The sequence below is a fragment of the Micrasema longulum genome, unplaced genomic scaffold (assembly GCF_059751315.1).
Source record: "Micrasema longulum isolate JH-2025_06_02 unplaced genomic scaffold, ASM5975131v1 h1tg001591l, whole genome shotgun sequence".
NCBI lineage: Eukaryota > Metazoa > Arthropoda > Insecta > Trichoptera > Brachycentridae > Micrasema > Micrasema longulum.
The window spans coordinates 124,609-147,533 of record NW_028278773.1 but is presented as its reverse complement, the minus strand read 5'-3'; the positions used below and the strand labels follow the sequence as shown (position 1 = coordinate 147,533).

General features: G+C 40.0%; 1 protein-coding gene across 1 annotated transcript in view; it reads left to right on the top strand.

The window, feature by feature from the left end:
• Nucleotides 1-22,925, top strand: part of LOC148274761 (uncharacterized) — a 125,647-nt gene that overhangs the window by 74,086 nt on the left and 28,636 nt on the right. The window contains exons 8-26 of the mRNA XM_088236635.1: nt 906-1,052; nt 1,795-1,924; nt 3,023-3,222; nt 3,910-4,063; nt 4,624-4,857; nt 7,321-7,419; nt 8,033-8,161; nt 8,743-8,941; nt 9,379-9,472; nt 10,754-10,862; nt 10,990-11,073; nt 13,140-13,284; nt 15,479-15,700; nt 16,503-16,632; nt 17,104-17,268; nt 17,866-18,063; nt 19,279-19,430; nt 19,849-19,911; nt 20,031-20,157. Of these exons, the coding sequence (XP_088092761.1) occupies nt 906-1,052; nt 1,795-1,924; nt 3,023-3,222; nt 3,910-4,063; nt 4,624-4,857; nt 7,321-7,419; nt 8,033-8,161; nt 8,743-8,941; nt 9,379-9,472; nt 10,754-10,862; nt 10,990-11,073; nt 13,140-13,284; nt 15,479-15,700; nt 16,503-16,632; nt 17,104-17,268; nt 17,866-18,063; nt 19,279-19,430; nt 19,849-19,911; nt 20,031-20,157 (2,781 nt within the window). The remainder of the gene's footprint in view (nt 1-905; nt 1,053-1,794; nt 1,925-3,022; nt 3,223-3,909; nt 4,064-4,623; nt 4,858-7,320; nt 7,420-8,032; nt 8,162-8,742; nt 8,942-9,378; nt 9,473-10,753; nt 10,863-10,989; nt 11,074-13,139; nt 13,285-15,478; nt 15,701-16,502; nt 16,633-17,103; nt 17,269-17,865; nt 18,064-19,278; nt 19,431-19,848; nt 19,912-20,030; nt 20,158-22,925) is intronic.

Genomic DNA, 22,925 nt, shown 5'->3' with positions numbered 1-22,925 from the left:
CTTAAATATTTACAAAGTTTCCTCATATACTCGTACTAAAAATAATTGCTATTTTATGTTTGTGGATTTCTATACAAGCCAAAATAAGTAGAGTAATTAAAATTCAATTAGGGTATACTGAGTATATTAGAGGAATATTTTGGTTATATTGGGGAAAAACCTTCCATTATTTAGAAACATTTGTAAGGGTATGACTTTAAAATTAAAGTAATAATTATAAAAATATTGATTTCATTTATACAGGTTTGTTTTGAAAATTATTGTTGAAATTCTACATTGGTGTTTTACACAGGTTTCATTCATGTTTAATGTCAACTAAGGTAAAATACATTCAGATTTTATAATATTATTTTATTTTAATTTAATTTATTGGGAACATTACAAGTTTTTATATATTTAGTAGGTATATAGTAAAAAAAAATATATATATGGAATATACGAGTATATTAAATATGGAATTCTACCAATTATCTGCATACACAATAAATATTCTATCATAGTTCAAAACAAAACTTTAAATCGGCATAAAATATTTTATTAAAATATCTAAATTTGTTGCACCAGAGAGGGAAAACATTTTTGAGTAGAGAATATGGAAGTCTAGGCATTTACGGGGCTTATGACTTGTCGTTGGCTGGTTTAAGTGGCCACTTCACATTCACTATGCTACCCATGTTTAAACATCAACATTTCCTCAACTCTTCCATCTGTTGACTTTTGTGAAGTAACAGAGCCGAAACCTTTATCACGTGGGTGAGATTCATCCGGCTGAACCAATTCACCTACAAGGTAACGCATTGGCCACGCCCCTAATATTTCAAGATTTTTTTAAAACAGGAGCTCAAAAATGCATCACAAGCATCTGAAAGGCCGTGAAAACCTATGACCTTTCTGTCTGTTTCCAGAATGGGCTAACTCCGCTGCACATGTCAGTGCAAGGCGAGCACGTGGAGGTGGCGCGCACACTGCTGGCGGCCGGCGCGCCCATCGACGACGTGACCGTGGACTACCTGACGGCGCTGCACGTGGCCGCTCACTGCGGCCACACTAAGGTAATAACAGCGTAGATTCTGGATACCGAAGAAACGACCTGATATCTAGGCTCTTTATAGGCCTGGGCTTGGAAGGCAAGAACTATTCATGGTTACAATAGATCTTCACAGGTGGCAGTAACGTTCGGGAGCTTGCATAGCACTGACCCCACCTCTAAGAATAAAAATAAGCCCCGGGACCACATTTTGTTCCAATTAACCTTTCCCTTACTGTCCTAAAAACACCTTTTTGTTACGGTGCTGTGTAGTCACTACACATTAAAAAAATAAGAGTTTTAAAAAGGGAAAAATGGAATATTCATAGGGAATGGCTTTAATTAACCATAATTTAATTCAAAGATAATAATATTTCAAATCTAACTGCTGAAAACATGAAAAAACCATTGGGTATCGCTATTGACTCGGGCGAAACGTGCACCCGCGCCAACTTCCCGAGAGCTACTGAGTAGCTATACAGTAGTGGACTACGTGACTGACTGAGAGTATACTTTTGATGATATTTGTAATTTATCCCCGATTTCCGATAAAATGATTTTTCGTGCCTAATAAGTACTTATTATTTAATAACAAATTATTTCAGTCGATACGTAAATGTGCAATGGAGGAATACTGAAAATATTTATCATATTTATAAAGATATTATAGTTACTAGACGCAATGTATACTAGCTCCACATCACCAGGGAGGAAGGGGTAAGATGTGGAAAGTAGGGATTAAGACTTGACGTTAATTGCATTTCCAGGTAGCGAAGTTGCTGTTGGACAAGAACGCCGATGCCAACGCTCGCGCCCTCAACGGCTTCACTCCTCTGCACATCGCTTGCAAGAAAAACCGGCTTCGAGTTGTCGAGTTGCTTCTCAAATATGGCGCCAGTAAGTTAATAATATATGTCATTGTGAACTCGGGACAGGATCTGGACGTTTTTGGTGTAAGTCTTTAAGGCTGTAGTCTGGTAAAACGAACGCAAAATTAGGAAATCATACGATTTTGCCATTTTAAAACTAATGTTTTTTTTAAATTGCGCAATAAAAAAAAAATCATAAATTAGATAAAAACAATATTTTTTAAAGGTATTGGTTACGCGTGAATGTTTACTGCCATTTATATGTTTTGGTGGTCGGCTTTTTCTTGAGAAGTAGGAACCTGAGCAGCCTGGCAGTACCTACCGCATTGCAACAGTTCACAAATTCCATTTTCAAATAAAACTGACAGGTGTATTTTTCCTTAAAACAAATGAGGGCTTCTGTGATCGGCACTATAAACTAACAACAAAAAATAAGATTCGTACCGCCATCTTGCTATAGGGAGTTACCGCTTAAGTGTCAGAATTAGTATCATCACCGCAACCAATATCTAATCCTGATACACCAAACAGAATAAGAAAGAACTTGACATCCGCATCATTCCCGCATTAATATCTGGTGGAGCAATGGGGAACACTTCAACACAGGTGAGTCGATTTCAATTACATAATCAAAGATGTCAATGAGAAATCCCGCCAAGGGCAAGGTCATCATTCCCCTATCCGCACCTAATGGTGCATAGGGCACTGCATTGGTACACCAACCGCAGCCTATCTTGATCATTTTTGTTACATAAAGGTAAGATGATCAGTCTTACGCTTCAGGTGCCATTCCAGGAACTATGAAGTATTCTTGTGTAAAAACATATTTTTAAATATTTCATATTAACCATATCGGGAATCGAACCTGAGACCTCTTGCATGGTGATCAAATGCGCTGAACACTACACCACGAGGCCGACATATTATGTACAGTCTATTCAAATCTTTAATAACCTTTGCTTTATGTATGCGTTTTCATATGCCTAGGTTACCAGATTACAGAGTGCTGCCTCGGCCGGCTTTTCTCGTTTAAATCTGAGCAATTTTTCATTGTGCGTGGGCACTGCCAAGGAAACTGAAGTCCTCAGATGCGGTTTGTGTTTGACAATCTATTTTTCCATTGCAGACATCTCTGCGACCACCGAGTCGGGACTGACGCCGCTGCACGTGGCAGCCTTCATGGGCTGCCTGAACGTGGCCATCCACCTCGTGCAGCAGGGCGCCCCCGCAGACCGCGCCACCGCCAGAGGGGAGACTCCCCTTCACTTGGCCGCGCGCGCCCAGCAGACCGACCTCATACGGGTGCTGCTCAGGAACGGGGCCCAGGTGAGACGGTGTTTGAGGCGCTGAGATGGCTTTTGTGTTTTACGTGGTAGACCCTGAAAGTATGTTCCTTTCTTGGGATTGGAGCGCTGTGATCACAGAGTCGCATTTGTGTGGTACCAACCCTGATCTATTGAGAAGGAGTTGACGCCATTATGTGTGAGCTGAGCGTTGCGTACGCTTCGTGGTGCTTGTTTGAAATGCTGAATAAAATTGGAAATCCCTGTAATTCATTTCCTTAATGTAAAGAACATTAAATCATATTTAAATTTATTTCAACAGAGAGGGAAAACATTTTTGAGAAGGGAATATGGAAGTCTAGGCATTTACAGGGCTTATGACCTGTCATTGGCTGGTTTAAGTGGCCACTTTACACACTGTAACATTCACCATTCTGCCCATGTTTGAACATGCACATTTCCTCAACTCTTCCATCTGTTGACTTTTGTGAAGTAAAAGAGCTGAAACCTTTATCACGTGGGTGAGATTCATCCGGCTGAACCAACTGGCCACTGTACAAGAGCACGAAAAACCATTTTGCTAGTATTTGGATGAACATAATTAGTCAAACGTTTGAAAAGTTCAAATATCTTAATTTGTTAACAATTTTTTCAATACGATTAGTCCATTTAAGTTGACAGCAATCTCTATTTGCAGTTCTAATCTAACCTCCCACAAATCTCTCTACAGGTGGACGCACGCGCCAGAGAAGAACAGACGGCCCTGCACGTGGCGGCGCGCCTTGGGCACGCTGATATCGCGTCTCTACTGTTACAACACGGGGCAGCGGTAGAAGCGAGAACTAAGGACGCATACACGCCTCTACACATCGCCGCCAAAGAGGGTTTGTTTTTATACTGTTATTATTATTGTTATTAATGATAATACACTAGCAGCTATTAAGCTGATGCGTGTATATCAAGTGTAGACGGTTATTAAACATTATACATTGCTGTGTGCATCGAGTTAACATTCACTGAACTAGCACCAATCACTTTCTCGGGAAGGCCTTTCCATTTCTCCACAACTCGGTTTGTCAGGAAGTTCTTCCTGGGGTTGGATGGGAAGGAGGCAGTGTTGAGTTTCAATGAATGACCTCAGAGATGGCGGTTTTCATTCATAGTGAACATTGATTTCAACTTGGGTACATTATATTATATTGCTCAGTTAATGGAGTCACCACGCTGCCTGCGCTCCCAGTGAACTTAACCCGAGCTCCCTTAAGCGGTCCTCGTAGGATTTATTTAATTTTAGTTGCTCTTCTCTGGACTTTCTCCGATAACTCTGTGTCTTTTTTAAAATAGGGACTCCAGATTTGGTAGGCGCACTCCAGGAGTGGATGAACACGAAGCAATGGTGAATAAAATAAAACAACAAGTTATCTTATTTTTCTTTCTCTTCCAGGAAAGGAGGAGGTGGCGGCCATCCTGCTGGAGCAGGGCGCGCCCGTGGACAGCGGCACGCGCAAGGGCTTCGCGCCCCTGCACCTGGCGGCCAAGTACGGGCGGCCGGGCGTGGCGCGCGCGCTGCTGCGCGCCGGCGCGCCGCCCGACGCGCTCGGCAAGAACGGCATCACGCCGCTGCACATGGCCACCTACTACGGCCACCCGGACATCGCCCTGCTGCTGCTCGACAAAGGTAACGCCTTACCCTCGGCTGTGGAAGTAGCTTCAAAGTACCGGGTTGTCCCTGGTGAAAAGCTGGAAAATGTAAAATTTAGGTACCATTGAATTAAGAATAGTCCAGAAGGAGCGTAGAATCATATTTGAATACATCAGTCTGTGTCCAAAAATCCTTCCACTATGCCCCACTTTTGCCGCGTGCATTTGTGATGTCGCCGCGTAATGTTGCACGATGGGAAAAAACATAATCATAACACAAATGCAATGTAAAAAAAAGCAATCTGTTACAAATATTATTTTACATAAAACGGATATTTTTACATCATGTTAAATAATATTTGATGTTTTAAAGATAATGTCGGTCAAATATCCACCACAGAGTTGTTTAATCCCAGGTCTAATTTTCATTAGTTCTCTCATTAGATGAGCAAAGTAGGGTAAAATAAATTACTACCCTTGCAACACTAACGAAATATCCATTCTGATTTCTTCGACAATCTGACTGATGGAAAAATAATAATATTTTTAAGTAATGTATTTGCTACTTACACATTCATTTGCTAATTACACATGAAATGTGATCCCATCCTGTTTCCTTAAGATCCTAGCAGTATTTCTACACTTAAAATGGACACAACACGGCATAGTGGAATTCAAATCAGGCGTTGCATACTGAGCGACGTCTAAAAAAACTAATGGGTCAAAACGTAAAACTACTTATTTATGAGTAGTTTAGTCGCCTTCTGTTTGATGTTTCTGGACTATTCTTAATTCTATGGGTTTTACTGTAAATGCTTTAATTTTTACCGTGTGTAAAAAAACATTTTTGTATCCAATTTTCCAGAGCACTGAACTTGCACAGTGTATGTTGTGTTCTGAACCAATAATTATGTTTTTTTTTTCACCAATGTTAAAATATTATTAATAACATATTGGAATAATATTTTGACAAAGTATTCAAACAAAAGCATGGATTATTACAATACAAATTCGACTGTAATATTTAACTAGTTTGCTGAAGAATTTGGTTCTGCGAAGCACTTAAGGAGTTCTAACTGGGGTTTTTTTTTCATGTATGTATCCTTTGATATATATTTTATAAAGGTAGAAATAATATTGATACCATATATATGTAAAAATCTAGGAGTACTAATGGATGAACATTTCTGCTGGCGAGCTCATACTAATGAATTAAGCCGCAAAATATTTTTCAGTCTACACTCACTTAGAAGGTTGCAAAAATTCTTACCCATTAGTACTAAATGCACTCTTGTACAAGCATTACTACTACCCATTCTAGATTACGCTGATGTTTCCATGACTGATTTAAGCTGTGAGCAACTCGATAAACTTGAACGACTTCAGAATACATGCATAAGGTACATTTTTGGTCTTAGGAAATATGACCACATTTCTGATTATCGTAGGCAACTGAAATGGCTCAAAATTAGACAGCGGAGAGACTATCACTCCCTCTCACTTCTGTTCAATGTACTTCATAGTCCTAACGCTCCTATATACCTGTGTGAAAAATTTCAACGCTTATTAGTTCATGGTTTACCTCTTCGTTCTCATTCTCAAGGCACTCTCTTAATACCCATACACAATTCCTCTTTCTTCTCTAACTCATATAGTGTCCATGCGGCTCGACTGTGGAATCATCTCCCATCCACCATCAAAGATGTTACTACATTATCTCTGTTTAAATCACGTCTGAAGAAACATCTCCTTTCTCTTCCTTAATCTCTCCTCCTTTCCTTTTTCCTCTTTCCGCTTTTTTCCTTTTTCCCATTGAGTAATAGTTTTGATTTAAGGTAATTTATAAACAAATACGTTTATTTCTATTTTTATATATTTTTCACTTTTTAATCTTTTTTTTTTTTTTCTATTGAATATGTTCTGTAACTTGAATTATAAAAATAAAACTTTTATTTTATTGGTTCGTTGGAAGAAATTGCCATTTGGCAATAAGCCCGCCAATGTACAAATAACATTATGTACAAAAAGTTAAATAAATAAATAAATATATGTTCGGCATACTAAATGGTATAATCGATGTGCTATCATTACTGGGACAGGTAAATTTCTATACTCTGACTCGTAGGTTAAGAAACAATGAAGTACTGTTTATCGATCAGAATATTATAACAGAATATTGCCTTAATTCTCCAATGACCCGTCTTTGTCGTATTGTTAACTCAAGACAAGATCTGGACTTTTTTGGTTTAAGCTTACAACGATTTAAACGAGCACTAAATAAACAGTCCAAATCTTGTCTCGATGTCCCTTATGTCTGTCAATGCTTCTTTTCTTTTTTAAAAAATGTTTTTAACTATTCTTTTATTGTAATATTAAAACCCCATAAATTGTAAAATGGACAATGTCCGTTAATAAATAAATAACTTCAGTACTGTCCCGTTTGCGTTTGCCCCCGCCGTCTGTGTGTACCGCCCCTAACATTGTGTAACTAACCTGGCAGGTGCGTCGCCCCATTCGCTGGCCAAGAACGGCCACTCGTCCTTGCACGTGGCCTGCCGACACAACCACCCCGACATTGCCTTCGCCCTGCTTGAACACGGTGAGTATCACGCATGCGTAATATCGATCCTGTCGCTTGTCGCTTGATGAATGATACCAGTGTGTGTACATAATCAAACATAAATATGTCAAATCAGCTTTAAAACCAAATAAAAAACTAAAATAAACCTAATTATTAACGACATTCTTACAAGGTTACATCGTTTTGCAAAAACGTTAGAGATGGGACTAATTGATCGAATAAAAAAATAATTTGTTTGATGTTGTTCATGAAAAAAAGTATAAATGTCTTATTTTTTGGTGAATAATTGTCTTAAACACACTATAATAGGCTTGTTTTTGCGTTTTTATATCAATTTTTCAGAAGGAAACAGAGTTTCATGTTTGCATGAAAAAACTGATAAAATCGATTTGATCGGTACATGATCAGTGATCGGTAATTTCCCATAACTATTGACATTAGTTTGGCAGCTGTCATTTTAATCAAGCTAAATTTTAAGCACTATAAGTAATAAAATCAACAAATATTTCCTCATAATATACGAGATCGTTATAAGCAAGTTTGACTGTATTACTATACTATACTATAAAATTACTGTTTCATTAAAATAGTTTATTAACATGTTCAAACCGTGGATATATTATTATTACAGGTGCCGATCCTCGCGTGAAGTCTAAAGCTGGCTTCACGGCCCTCCACATGGCCGCCCAGGAGGGCCACACCGACTGTGTGGAGATGCTGCTCGACCGACAGGCGGACGTGAACGAGACCGCCAACAATGGTAAACATTGCTCGTAAACGCCGTCATGCTGCCAGCTATCCTATCCATCGAATGGCCATCCCCTAAATTCTCCTCTTTTTAATGTGTTTCTCATCTTAACTTTATTTCCTTTTTCTTTTTTTGGAATTAATTACATGTTTAGTGTAATAGTTATTTTCTACAATACTTTATGTACTTTTGAGTGTATATTGTAAGAGCCCTCTGGGCGTTTATTAAATAAATAAATAATGCGGCACACACATTCAACAAAATAAACGCGCGATGTATGACACGAGGTCGTAATGTGGCAGGTGATCAAAGGATACAGTGAACAGTAGTTGTGGGTAAAAAGGTTGTAGAAGTTGTGACAATACTTGACTCATGCATACCCACATAATTCGCAACCAACTAGGCTTGGCAATTTATTCCAGTCTGAAACTACACTGCTGGAAAGGAAGTTTTTCTTGGAATATAGGTGGAATTAGGTGGATGACTGTCAATAAAAATGTGCTTAGAATTTTTAATTGTTTCATGCTGCCGAGGTCTTTGGTTGCGGTCTTATCTCAAATTTTCCCGTTAATAATTAGTGTCCCTGTGCGCAGGTCTCACCCCCCTCCACCTGGCCGCGCAGGAGGGCCGCGCGCCCGCCGCGGCCGCGCTGCTGGGCGCCGGCGCCGCGCCCGCGCCGCGCACGCACGACGGCTACACGCCGCTGCACGTGGCCGCGCACTTCGGCCAGCACGCCATCGTCAAGATGCTGCTGGAGAAGGGCGCCGACGTGGGCGCCACCACCTCCATAGGGTAAACTCAATGATTTTTAGATTTATTCGAATGATTTAGTGATCAGCTTGCCCGCCAAAAGTCTCCTCAGCGGAGCCCACATACAAGTGAAAATTGCTCATTGCTGAACGAGAAAATTCTGGTGTATTTTCTGTCGGGGTTACCTTCCCTTAGTTGGTTGGTTCTGGTTTGGAGGCGCTAGAAACTCGCCTTTCGTCCTCTCGTTATCTGCTGTGATTACACCGTTACGAGTGTGATCCCATTGCCCGGGGTTCGCGACGTGGACGCTAACGAGTTGGACTAGTCAGTCGTGTTGCCGGTGAAATGCAACTGGGCATTCGCAGAATTTAATAGAATCACACCCTCCAGCAAGATGTGACTCACTGCAACCCTACTGACGGTTCGAACCCTAAACCTTTGTTAAGTTACCTGTTTCTAATTTGGTGTAATTTATTCAGGTACACACCGTTACATCAGGCCGCCCAGCAAGGACATACTCTGGTCATTCACATCCTGCTCAAGAATAAAGCTGACCCCAACGCCCTCACCAATGTAAGTCGACTATTACTACTGCTACTACCGTAATCACGCCGTTTCTCCGTATCGCCACACACTTCTATCCTGGCATACATTTCTCGCTTCTTCCACATTCATTCGTCTTGTCATTTATGCCCATCGATTCTGCCTGCTTTTGACATGACCAGACTTAAGATTTAGGTTTATCTGACCATGCCAGGTCTTCCTTGGCCGTCCTCATCCCATGTTACGGTTCATTCTCACCATATATACCTGTTTTACCATTCTTTCTACATGACCAAACCACCTCAGAGACCTTATCTTAATCTTATCAACTATACCTGACTCAGATTTATACCAGACTTCCAGTCGTCTGCGACGTCCTGCTGGACGCGTTGAATCCTGTGTTTCAGTCTTTTTAGCACTTTGATGTAAAATTTAGCGTTCACAGTTGTACCAGGAGCTCAATCACAGATGGCTATCGACATGCTAAAAAACGTGCTAAGTATTTGAGCAATCACCACGAACAATCATGAACACGCTGAAGTTATCGCGGTCGCGTTACAAAACGAAATTCAACTTCGGTCAGTTCAAGAGGATTGGTTGAATCTCGCACACGCCTTCTTTCAATTTTTCTCGATGCATTTAGCCGGCGGTCGGCAAGCCAAATGTTAAGAAAAGCAGTCGCCATAGTAATTGTTTGTAACTTGAAAACGAAATAACAAACCGGCACGAGATTACACGCGTGTTGACTTTTTTGATTTGACGTTTGACCACGGACTACGGATACGGAACTTATCTATGGCGTTTTGCAATGCGACCGCTTTAACTTCAGCGTGTTCATGATTGTTCGTGGTGATCGCTCAAATACTTAGCACGTTTTTTAGCATGTCGATAGCCATCTGTGATTGAGCTCCAGGTGGTACAAACTCGTGATGGACCAATCCTTTGACTTAAAAAAACGCAATGAGCATCTTCTTTAAAGGATGTCTTGATCATTTGAACAGTTTCCGCCGCAGTCTTGCCAAGTTTAACGCAAAACTTGATCGCCACCCTACGCTTTACCGAGCGTTGCATTTTGAGTTGTACAAGGTCACAAAACAACTTCCGCGGAAACGCCTGTCCTCACTCTCCGGATGGCCAGAGGAGACTGAGCGACCCAGCGTTCGTCAGCAGATTCCCCCCACTTACATTTACAACCGGTCCGCACGCGCTCCGACGTACAGTCGCGTCAAAAAAATCACTTACATTATTTTCCGGACACTCCATTACAAAAACATATTGATTGATTCTAATAACTTTTTTGATTGCTTGTAGAATGGTCAAACTGCGTGCGGCGTAGCTGATCGCCTCGGCTATATCGGAGTTGTGGAAGCTCTTCGTCCTGTCACGGAACACACTGTGAGCCAAGCGGCCGGCGATTCAGGTGATTATTCATTCAACTCTTTATATCTTGCAAGAAATACGTATTACAAACAGAGTTACCGAAAAGAAACAATAATGGTCCATGATAATGACGATGCAATAATAGCTTATGTTTATTATTTTTATAGGCGGTGGTCCTGAAGGAAGATACAAGGTCGCCGCTCCCGAACTGATGCAGGACACGTTTATGAGTGATTCTGAAGATGAAGGAGGTAAGCTATGTTTATTATTCCATCAAGGCCTAGAATAAGTATTTTTAATGTCCATAAAGTATATATACAGTAAAACTCCTTTTTTAAGTGTAAAACTGAGGAAAACGCTAAAGCGAAGAAAAGAAAAATGAATGAAAAAAATAGGAATTACATGAAAATAAAATTAATTTGCTACACTATCGGGAATCGGGTTGTGGTCCCGTGGCTAGTGTCTCGGACTCACGGATCAAAGGTCCGTGGTTCGAATTCCACTCTACCCCAACTTGATTCCCATTTTCTAATAGTGAGTTATTTACTACTCGTTGAAAATGGGCCTCAAAATTAAATATTTGCGTAAATTATAAGAACGCAAATATTTCTTAAAAAAAAAAAAAAAAATAGTGTACATATACTTCCAGAAAAATGGTAAAAATGGTTATAAGTGGAAATTGTTGATTTTTTTTTTACCTATTTTCAAGGATTTTACTAAAAATATTTATATATTTTTTCAAATAATCTTTTAAAATTATTTTATGTGTAAATAAAAAATAACGGAAATAGAATTTGCATAAAATAATTTTTCCCCTAAATGTTGGGAAATTTTATTTATACGGTATCACTTTTTTTTCTATGGCATCACTAAAAACAACTGTCATATAGATCGCGGCAAAATTGTTTCCACTTTTAAGACAACTTTTTAAAGCATCTTTTTTATAACTTTAAATATTTCTATTGTTATGTTTTAAACATAGCAATTTAATGATATTAAAACTTTATTGTTTCTAAACGTTTGCCAACTGCGTATCATGATTTGTACAAGTCAATTTGACGTTTTTGTTCAAGTGAAAACTAAAACTAACCCTAAAGGAAGACACTTAAACAAAAAGGTCAATTACACTGCACCTGCTTTGAATTCAGGTTAAGACAATAATTTATCCTTTATTAGTTGTTTATCTGTTTTTATTCTTCAATCGCGGTGGCGCGCGCGCCGCGGCATCATTATTACGACATAATTTTGGCCTTTTTGACACATCAAATGAATTCCGAAAATTTTTAAGCGTAAAACCAGGGTAATGAAAAATGTAAAAAACTTAAATTGGGGGGAATATTTGTATGAGAATGTTTAAAGAAAAATGGGTCCTGAACATTTCGGTGTAGAAAGCGGTAAAACATAAAATCGAGGAATGAAAAAACGAGGTTTTACTGTACATAGAACCAGTTACATAATATGAACGCACGCCGATTTTTCCTACGCTTGACATGTCCATCTTCAAGTTACTGATGGATTTGATTGTGCCACGTCTTCCTCGATCTTCCTCGTTTTCTGCATCCATCAATATTCACACCGTAGATCCTTTTAGCTGTTCTTTCGCTGTTCATTCGCTCTACATGTCCAAACCAACGCAGCACCCCTTTCTTGATTCTGTCGATAATGCATGTCTCAGCCTTACATAGTTCACGGATCTCGACATGCTCAATACGGATCGTAGATGAGGGAACACCTATACACATTATTTGTGAATGTGATGCTTTACATCATAAAGTAGCCTCATCCTCGGGGGACCACTGGTTAAACCCGAGGATGTTAAAGAGCTCGCCCCCTACCTAATAGCCTTATACTTTACGGATCTGGGCTCGGAGGGGGAGATTTAGCAAAATGTAAACTCTCGCCTTCCACACAGTAGCCAGGCTCTTATAGACCCGGGCTCGGAGGGCGAGAACTGTTCACGGGGACCCGTCACAATAGATCTTCACAGGTCGCAGTGGCGTCAGGAGCTTGCGTAGCACTGACCCCCACCACTAAGAATTAAAAAAAAGAATATCATTAATAATTTAATTAAAATAACTTTGATTTTAACCACTTATTATTAATTAATTTACTGACTGGTTTCTGAGCTACACAAAATCCCCTCTGTATAATTTAGCTGTAATTTCTAAGTTGTCTAATTTGAATGTTTTATTTTCCACATGTTGAACATGCTGGCATTTCGACCTTTGACCCAGTGTCGAAAAGATTGTTTGCAAATTTGGAAAAATTGTTATTATTTAGATGTCATAATATGTTGACATGTCTGTTCCTCCTCCAGGCGAAGTGGAGTGTCCCGCCCAGCAGCAGCAGCAGTACCGCTACATGCGCGAGGCCGAGGGGGCCCGGGACGTGCCGGACAACGTGCCCCTGCTGCAGGCCTCTGCCAACAATGTCAACGTCGACAGGGAGCCCCTGCACATCGGGTGAGAATGAGATTATTATCCGCAGTTCTATGTACCAATAGTTTATTAGTTTTTAGCTACACGGGTTGCTCTAAGGGTTGCCAACTATAATTTGCGTGGGATTATTTGATAGAAATGTTGGTCTGTGTCAATTTGCGGGAAATATAAATGTAATATAGACATTTTTAATACGACAATTATCAATTTTAAAACGTTCTTAAATGCACTGTTTGAAACAAATTATTAATGTCGTGATAAAACTTTCTTTTTCATACAATTCTTTCTCTGTTTTTGATGTGTATTATTATTATCTTATCTCTTTCTGATATTAATTTATCAAATATTTTTGTGTACCGTATATTATATTATTTTCACATATATACTTACTGTTAACTAATTTTCATTATTTGTTTTTAACAAAAATTTGTTGATACCATTTTTTTTTTATACTAAGTATATGAAAATGTATATATTTTTTTGTTTGAATTCTTTAGAAGTTATTTACAATTTGATTTTTATTTCAATTACTTTTATTATATCCATCTAAAATAATTTTTTTCTTTTTTACTATGTAAAATATCACTTTTTATTTTGCATGGCAGTATGCTTCTTATTGTTTCTAAATGTATACAAAAAAGCATTGTTTATCTTTGAAATTTTTACGCACTATGTTTGTACTTAACTGTATATTTTTTGTAAATGCCCCTTGGGCGTATTGTAAAATTAAATAAAAATAAAATAAAATAAGTATGCGAAGATGTGGATCCTATATATAAGATCCCACCAATAAAAATCCTTTAACTTTAACAACTTTATGTGGGAAAGATAGTTCTCCCGCATGGCTGACTGGTGCTTATCGGCAGGAAAGGTAGAAATACCCTGTTTGGTCAGTTCAATGCCTTTCAGGCATTGAGTTTAGAGTTTAGTGGACTGTATGGAAATTGTTACTCACTTTTAAAGTTCTTCCGATTGTTCCTTATATGGAGCACTTCACTATTGCTGCAGCACGGATACCGGTATCGTGTAGATGTTGATGAACTGTATAATTTAGCTGTTTATATAAAACTAAACTTTACTTTGTACGAATATGCTGACACAGTATATGATAAAGATTTATCAGAAAGGCAACTTTTCACTCGTGACTTGCCCACAGGACAGTAGAAGCACAAGAATTTGAAATAGGAAGGATTTGGGAAGGAACGGGATATCTACAGTCTTATATGAGTTGCCAGTATAGAAAATGTAAAATCAGTTCTTAACATACCCTATGCACCATTAGGTGCAGAAAGGGAATAATGATAATGATGATGATTCTAGTACACTAACTTGTTTTATTTTTCTTTCATTTTAAATTGTATTATTATATTTGTAAATTGTTTATAACCTCTATATATGTAAATGCCTTTTCGGTACGACATCTGAACGTTGTATTTGCTTAAAAAATGTTACAAAATACAATGAAAAATAGCCTTTAAAAAAATTAGACGCTTTAACGAAAAGGTCAGTTACACTGCACCTACTTTGAATTTAGTTTGAGGCAATGATTAACCGTTTTTTTTATTTATGTTGCTTTTATTCTCCATTTTGGGCACACGCGCAGGCTCGCGGCTCAGCGTTTTTCGACACAACTAATGAGTTTGGAAATTTTTTCAATGTAAATCTTGGGTATGAGAAGCATTTGAATGATAAAAAACGAGGTTTTACTGTACTTCTACTCTTATCTCTTATAAGATTATCTTAAGCAGTATATATGGTGAATGTCTATTCAAAATTTTATTGAAAAATAACTGATATTTAAGGGGGTGGAGCGATTTTTATGAAAGTAGCAATTATTTCATTTTTGCTGATTTTTGCCCGCCGCGTTAACCTGATACATTGTACCAAAGACCGCATAAAATGTGATAAGAAAATTATTATTTTTGAAAAACAATGTCTCAACCAAGTATGGTGAATTCCTGTCTTTGTCTCCAAGCATTTGTTTAGAGTTACAGTTTATTAAATTAAAAAAAAACAACTGATGAAAGAATCGAAGAAATACGGATGCTCATATATAGGCAAAATGATGAATGTTCGAATGATGCAAATGATGAGGCCCTGTAAATGCTTAAACTTTATTTCTTTCTCTAAAATATTCTCCATCTCTGTTGTAATATGTTCATCATAATAACTTTCAAGTGATATTGTCAGGTATGTATCAAACCGTGTTCTTGCGCAGGTTCCTGGCGTCGTTCGTGGTGGACGCCCGCGGCGGCGCCATGCGCTCCGCGCGCCGCGCCGGGCTGGCCGTGGTGGCGCCGGCGGGGGCCGTGGCGCAGCCCACGCGCGTCACGTGCCGCGCCGCGCGCCGCGCGCCCCCGCACCCCCCGCCGCTCATGGAGGGCGAGGCGCTCGCGGCGCGCCCGCTGCAACTGGCGCCCGCCCAGGCCACCTTCCTGAGGTAAGGATGACCAACTACCCACATTGCTCCAAATACATCCCCATGGTGCATTGGGCACTGCATTGGTATACCAATCGCAGTGAGTCTTGATAATTTTTGTTACATGAAGGTAAGATGATCAGTCTTACGCTTCAGGTACCAGTCCAGGAACTATAAAATATACTTGTGTAAAAACACCCTTTTAAATAAATATTTTATGTCAACCATTTCAGAAATAGAACCCGAGACCTCTTGCATGGTAGGCAAACTCGCTGACCACTACACAACGAGGCCGAGTGTTGCTGAAATCTATTTTAACGAAAGTTAGTTGTTGGCGCACTTTATCTTTTCCGGAACAAATCTAGTCCATTTTTGAACCTATTGAGATTACATGAGATCAGCTCGTGTGGCAGCTTATTCCAACCATCAACAACCCTATTGCTCAAGAAATGCTTCAGTGGATTTAGATTGAATCTTATTTTCTCCAGCCTGAGACTGTGGCCTTGAAGTGGAGCATCTTGTTTAAGCTTGAACATGGGATCCAAATTTGGGCAGCTTTAGTAACTGTTGAGAATCTTGTATGTCTCTTATCAGGTCACCCCTTTCTCGCCGTTCCTGCAGCATTGTGAGACCGAGCGTTTCCAGTCTCTCCACACATGGAAGCCGTTTTAGGCTTGGCGACAACTTTGCAGCTCGTCTTTGGACTCTTTCCAACTAGTTAATATCCTCAACAAAATAAGATAGTACTTCTAATTTTTAGTTTTACTAATAGGATGATAAACAGTATGTCACATCTTTAAAATTATTTTTTAATTTGTTACAGCCCTGTGGTGATAGAAGTACCAGCCTTCACCAGCCAATGCAAGGAGCGAGAGCTGGTTGTACTGCGCTCCGACACTGGAGAAACTTGGCATGACCATTTCTTGCACAATAATGACAATACCATGATACAGGTTAGCCCACTTCCTTACACATTATCCTTATTTTTGGATTCCATCTACGGGCCTTCTTCAGGGCTCTTTACTTGGGCTTGTGTTATCTTTATCATTTGAAAAGTATCTGTTGCTTAATCACAACTATTTCTTGCACAATAATGACAATACTATGATACAGGTTAGTCAGCTTCCTTATACATTGCCCTTTTTTTTGGGTTCCATCTACGGGCCTTCCTCAGGGCTCTTTACTTGGGCCTATGTTATCTTTATCATTTGGAAAGTATCCGTGGCTTAGTCACTTATCCACCCGCTGCGTATATATTTCATCACTTGTAGAATATTATGTTTTGAAATATAATTATAGCTGATTTGTTTTTGATTAATTTGAGATTGAAATGTTTAGGTAAATTATTATTTGAAGAATGTAAATATTCAATATCTCATGAAAAAATCAAATGGGCTATTATAATTTGTTTTGTTTATCCCCAGGAGGCATTAGCCAAAGACAAATTGGAGGGCGACCTGCCGAGTGGTATCGCCAAGATTATCACCTGCGACTTCCCGCAGTACTTCGCTGTGGTGTCGCGCGTGCGCCAGGAGATGCACATCATCGGCCCTGAGGGCGGCACCATCTCTTCGCAAGCCATTCCTCAGGTATACTCAAACCCTTTATGATTCCAGAAGATCCACGTTTTTCAGTACAGTTTTTAATAGATTGACTTTTTCTACTGGCATTTTTTGATGAAACTGCATTTCAAAAAAACCTTTTTGAATATATATTTAATGTTGACCATGTCAGGATCTGAATCCAAGACCTCTTGTATGTTTGGCAAATGCGCTGACCAGAAGGTAGATAACAATAATACCATAAATATTTTGAGTTTGTCTTATGTTTGTAGACAAAGATTGGATTTTACCCTAATTGGTGAAATGATTCAGTCAGATAAATCTTACCCACATCAATAAAGGTTTCAGCTCTTTAATTTCACAAAAATTAACAAATGTAAAAATAGAAGAAATATGGAAGTTCAAACATGGGCATGATGGTGAATGTTCACAGTGTGTAATATGGCCACTTAAACCAGCAAATGCCAGGTCATAAACCCCGTAAATGCCTGACTTTAATATTTCCTTTTCTTAAATGTTCTCCATCTCTGCTGTAATATGTTAAACACAATAGTGTAATATGTTTATCCCGACTTCGCCTTATGTTTGTTGCGTTGTTTGTCTTACCAATATTTCTGTCTCCAGGTCCAGGCTCTGTTCCCAGCTGCGGCCTTGACCAAGCGCATCAGGGTCGGGCTGCAAGCGCAGCCAGCCCCTGCCGGCCTGGTGCAGCGAGTCCTCGGCAGGGGAGGCTCTGCCAGCCCCGTGCTGACGGTGGAGCCGCGTCGTCGCAAGTTCCATCGCAGCATCACTCTCACCATGCCACTACCACCCACCGCCCAGGTACGAACTCCTGACTTGCGACTCGTGTTAGAGACTCCCCTTACTCGGAATTTGTGTTAGAGAAAAACCGGCCTGACTTGAGACTCAACAACAACAAACCATCATGCTGTTTCTCCGTAAGGGTAAGCAGAGAAGATAGAACATCACTCTATATTTTCATACAGATCTTGCTTCCTTTACATTCATACATCTTCTCATGCACGCACGCCGATTATTCCGACTTTTGACATGTCCATCTTCAAGTATTTGTTGGATTTGGTCATGCCATGTCTTTCTCGGTCTTGAGACTCGTGTTCGAGAAATACTCTTCTGACTTGAGACTCGTGTTAGAGAAAGACTCTCCGGATTTGAGACTCAGGTTAGATAAAGAGCAGTTCTAATCATCTTTCTCCTTCTTTTCTTATTCTGGAAAAATCCGATGTAAAGGGATTCTCATGCATTTTTCAGTCTTCCTTATTTTTTCTCTGCATCCGGCAACATTCGCGTTGTGAATATTTTTAGGTGTTTTTATTTTGTCCATTCGCTCTACATGTCCAAATCATCATAACGTTTTCGTTTTATGGTTTATCATTGAGTCAATGTTAATTTCACAAATTTGCAGCAATATCGTTTTATGATTTATATCAACTAACTTCTTCTGTCTGGTGATCTCAAAATAGTTGAAATGCAGATTTGTTTCTAGTTGTGCCACATGTACTATGTTTATTGTGTATTGCGCATTTACAATGTAGGTTGCTGTGTTAAATTTATTGCTACTTACTTAGCCCTAGTAAGAATGTTGCAATTATCCTACTGTGGGTACATTTTTTTTCTCCAACCAATAAGAACTAAACTGTCAACAAATGTACATGTGATTTTGATATTCCCAGCGTGATCGCTAAGAATTTATTTTGGCTATCATTAGTCATTCCAATCCGCTGTGTCGTGTTATTGTATGAATCAATAATCAAGAAACCGATAAGTGGCGATCTGACCACAGTATCTGATAGAGCCTGCTGCGAGAGAGAAGTTCGAATATTAAGGTCGGAATAAGCCCAGTACAAGGTAGGTAATTGCGTTAATTTGTATCGGGGCTCAGTGGTAAAGTAAATAAAGATAACGCATAGCAACGCCAAATCCGCAAACCAGCAAACCACGCGAATTTCGAGCGTCCATCTGGTATCTGGCTTCTTTGGATGTTGAATTTGACATATTCATGTCTCTTTTTGTTTCCAGGGGGCAAACAGTACTGGAAGCGGTAGCACGCTCAGGCTGCTTTGTTCCATCATGGGTGGGCAAGCCAGCGCAGTATGGGAAGATGTCACTGGCTCTACGCCCCTCACGCAAGTCGGTGACTGTGTCAGCTTCACAACCACCGTTTCTGCCAGGTATTTAATGCTTCAGTGTCGACATATCTATTCCAAGTGATCTCTGTCGCTCTCAACCCTGTTTTAATTTGTTAATTTTAATGACTCCCTAGGGGGTGAAATCCAGTCTTTTGTCTGCAAACATTTGGACAAACTCGAAATATTGTAATAGCTTCTTCTGTTCATCTCCATCTGGGGTAGGAGCTCCACCCCTAACAACCAGCAAAACCCTACACATTAATTTCTATCTCAATAAATGTACTCCGGATTAGATGTATGCGAACTAGATTTTAATTTTTGGACATGGTTTGATTATGAGTAATAAAAAATTGCTATAAAATTATATAATTTTTATAATAACTTCATTTCCTTCTATTGTATATGCGGTTATTGCATCAGATTTCAAGTGTATCTGATGGTGTTATTTTACTGTCCTCAGATTCTGGTTGATGGATTGTCGCAATATAACGGATGCTACCAAAATGGCCACAGAACTCTACAAGTAAGAATATTATTTTGTACAGTCTTATCCTGTGTGATTTACCAGCATTTTGTTCAATGCCGCTGTTCCTTAAAGGCGAAATTCAATAAAAATAATTATGGCTCATATTTTATCCGCAGGGAGATGTTGCTGGTTCCATTCACAGCCCGCATCGTGGTCCTTGGGAAAAGGGTGGATGCTCTGGAAGGCAGACTCTTGGTATTATGTCTTACGGATCAGCAACTTGGCAAGACCTTACTGGAGCAGGTAAATAATTCTACTCTTAAAATTATTAAGGGGTAAACTGTGGTGTTCCCCAGGGCTCACACTTGGGGCCAATATTGTTTTCAACATTTTTGTAATGCTGGGGGTAATTAGCTGTTTCATTTAGTAGATTGATCGCATTTTTGGTCACTAAGTGGGCGGTATTTTATCTAAGGATGTTTTTTTTATTTATCTGTTTTCATCAAATTTTTTTTATTGTTGATCATGTTTATATCTATGTCTGTAAAGTTCTGTGTGTGGAACAGAACTAGAAACCCGGTTGAGTGTTTTTGGCTTCTCTCACGTAAAAATCCTGAAAAAATAAATTAAGGGGAGTAAAGTCCGCCTCGTAGTGTAGCGGTTGGCATGTTCACCTACCATGCTTGAGGTCTTGGGTTTGATTCTTGAGAGGTTCAACATGAAATATTTGATCATAAAAATGTTTTACGCTGCAATATTTCACCGTCCCTGGACTGGTACCTGAGTCGTAAGACTGTTAGCCTCACCTTCTATGTAACAAAAATTATCAAGATACACTGCGATTGGACTACCAATTCAGTGCCCCATACACCACTTAGTGCACATAGGGAAATTATAATCGTGATGATGAGTTTATGTAATGAAAAATGGCAGCTTTCAAAAAGAGCTTTGAATGCGACTTTTTTTTTTTTTTTTTTTATATAGGAGTTGCTTTATTATTTACCTTGCTTATAATATACAAGGTTTATATTTCAAAAGTGGATTTTTCTGCAATTAAATTTCTTTAAATTGATCTAAACTGTTGGGATCAGGTGGGATATACTAATGTGGGCCAATCAGGAACTTCTCAGCATTTGCTTATGTGGAGAGGAAACCACTCAAAACTCTTCAGGAGAAGCCGGCCTGTTGGCAGTAGTCAACAGGCCTTCCGTTCCACTAGAGGAGTGTTCGGCATTTTCTTCCCTACTTTGGTTTATTTTACCAATAGCCTGCACTATATTGATCATGTATAATACTACCTCTCGTGTGAGTTCTTTATTACCTATCACCGATGGGATGTCGCATAGATCTTCACCCAAGCTTCTGCAGCGCGCCTCCAGCTGTTGTCTTTGAAAGCTGAAAAGGGGGCAATGCATCAACAGGTGAGGGACATCTTGAGGAGTTTCATCGTCGCATGGGCAGCTGTCGATTTCGGAGATCTTGAAGCGATGCAGGTAGCTCATAAACCCACCGTGACCCGTAAGCATCTGGGTGAGCTCGTAGCCAGCATTCTGCTTTCTCCTGAAATCAAAGGCATGGAAAATGGTAGGGAAAAACATTTTAGTTATACTTCCGGTAGGTTCACTTAAATAACGATCGTTCCAGACTTGAAGGGTTCTGCTTCTTATTTTCCTTTTGGCAAAACTGAGCGGGAAATCGGCAAAATCGGGGGCTGTCTTCTTGAGTGTAGCTTCCCGAGCCTTTTCGTCAGCCTTTTCGTTGCCAAGGATTCCGCAGTGTCCCCGTATCCAGCCGATGTACACGTCCTGGTGTCTGCATCGAAGCTTCTGGATATCTGTTCTAATGTCCATTACAATAGGGTTGACCGAATTTCGGTCAGTTATTGCATGGACGCCAGATTTGCAATCTGTCAGGATCGTTATTTTCTTCCATCTGTTTGGTGGTTTCTTCAAAACATAGACCAGGGCTTCTCTGATCGCAAAGAGTTCCGCCTGAAACACGGAGCAGAAATCGCCGAGTTTCAACTTTCTCGACGGCAGCTCTCTGACGCCATCGTAAGGTACAAACGCTGCACCCACTTTGCCGTCCAAGAGACTGCCATCTGTGTAGATCCTCAACTCTTCCTGCGCCGTCCCAGGCAGAACCTGATCATCATAGCCGTGATCTATCGGATAGCGCTCCGCCGGATGAGGAAGTGAGAAATAGTCTCCCACTCCCTGGTAAAATCTGTCCTGTGGCAAGTCTTGCAAAGTGAGGCTCTTCTTCACCTCATATGCTTCTGCAAGCTCCCTGATTCTCAAATCGAGTGGCATGAATCCACTTAAAACCTGTGCTGATACCAAGGAGATTGTTCTGTATCCCTTGCATGACCTGATGGCTATTTGTCGTTGGATGGAGTTCAATTTCTTCCGATTGACTTTCCTGTTGACCGCGTCCACCCACACGCTTGAGGCGTACGTAATCAGAGGCTCTACAGCGCCTACGTATATTTGCTGCATAACCTCCGGCGATGCACCCCATGTGGGTTTGGCGGCTCTCACGAGTTTGTTTGTAATACCTGCGGCTTTTTTACAAACACCGTCAACGTGTTTGGACCAATTTAGGTTGCGATCTATGGTAAGACCCAAAACCTTAAAGTGGTCCACATAGTTCAACTGGACTCCGTTCATATGAATGGTTGGCTGGCGGTCCTTTCTTCTGGTTATAAACATCACGTTGGTTTTGTCTTCAGCGAATTGGAGTTTAGCTTTTGAGCCCCATGTTGTGATAATCTTCAGCGCATTGTCTGTCATCCTCTCAAGTTCTGTTGTATTGTCTGCCACGGCTGTCAAGAGAAGGTCGTCCGCAAATGCCTTCAGTTCGACTCCCGCACCCAAGTCTTTCTGGAGTACATCATCTAAGATGTAATTCCAGAAGCTCGGTCCACAGGAGGATCCCTGAACGCATCCTTTGGTCGTTACCTTTTCGAGAGTGGCATCGAAGTGTGACAATACAACTTTCCTTTGTTGATGATAGCTCTTCACCAACATGAACAAGTTTCGAGGGCACTTCTTATTGCTCAGTTGGCACAT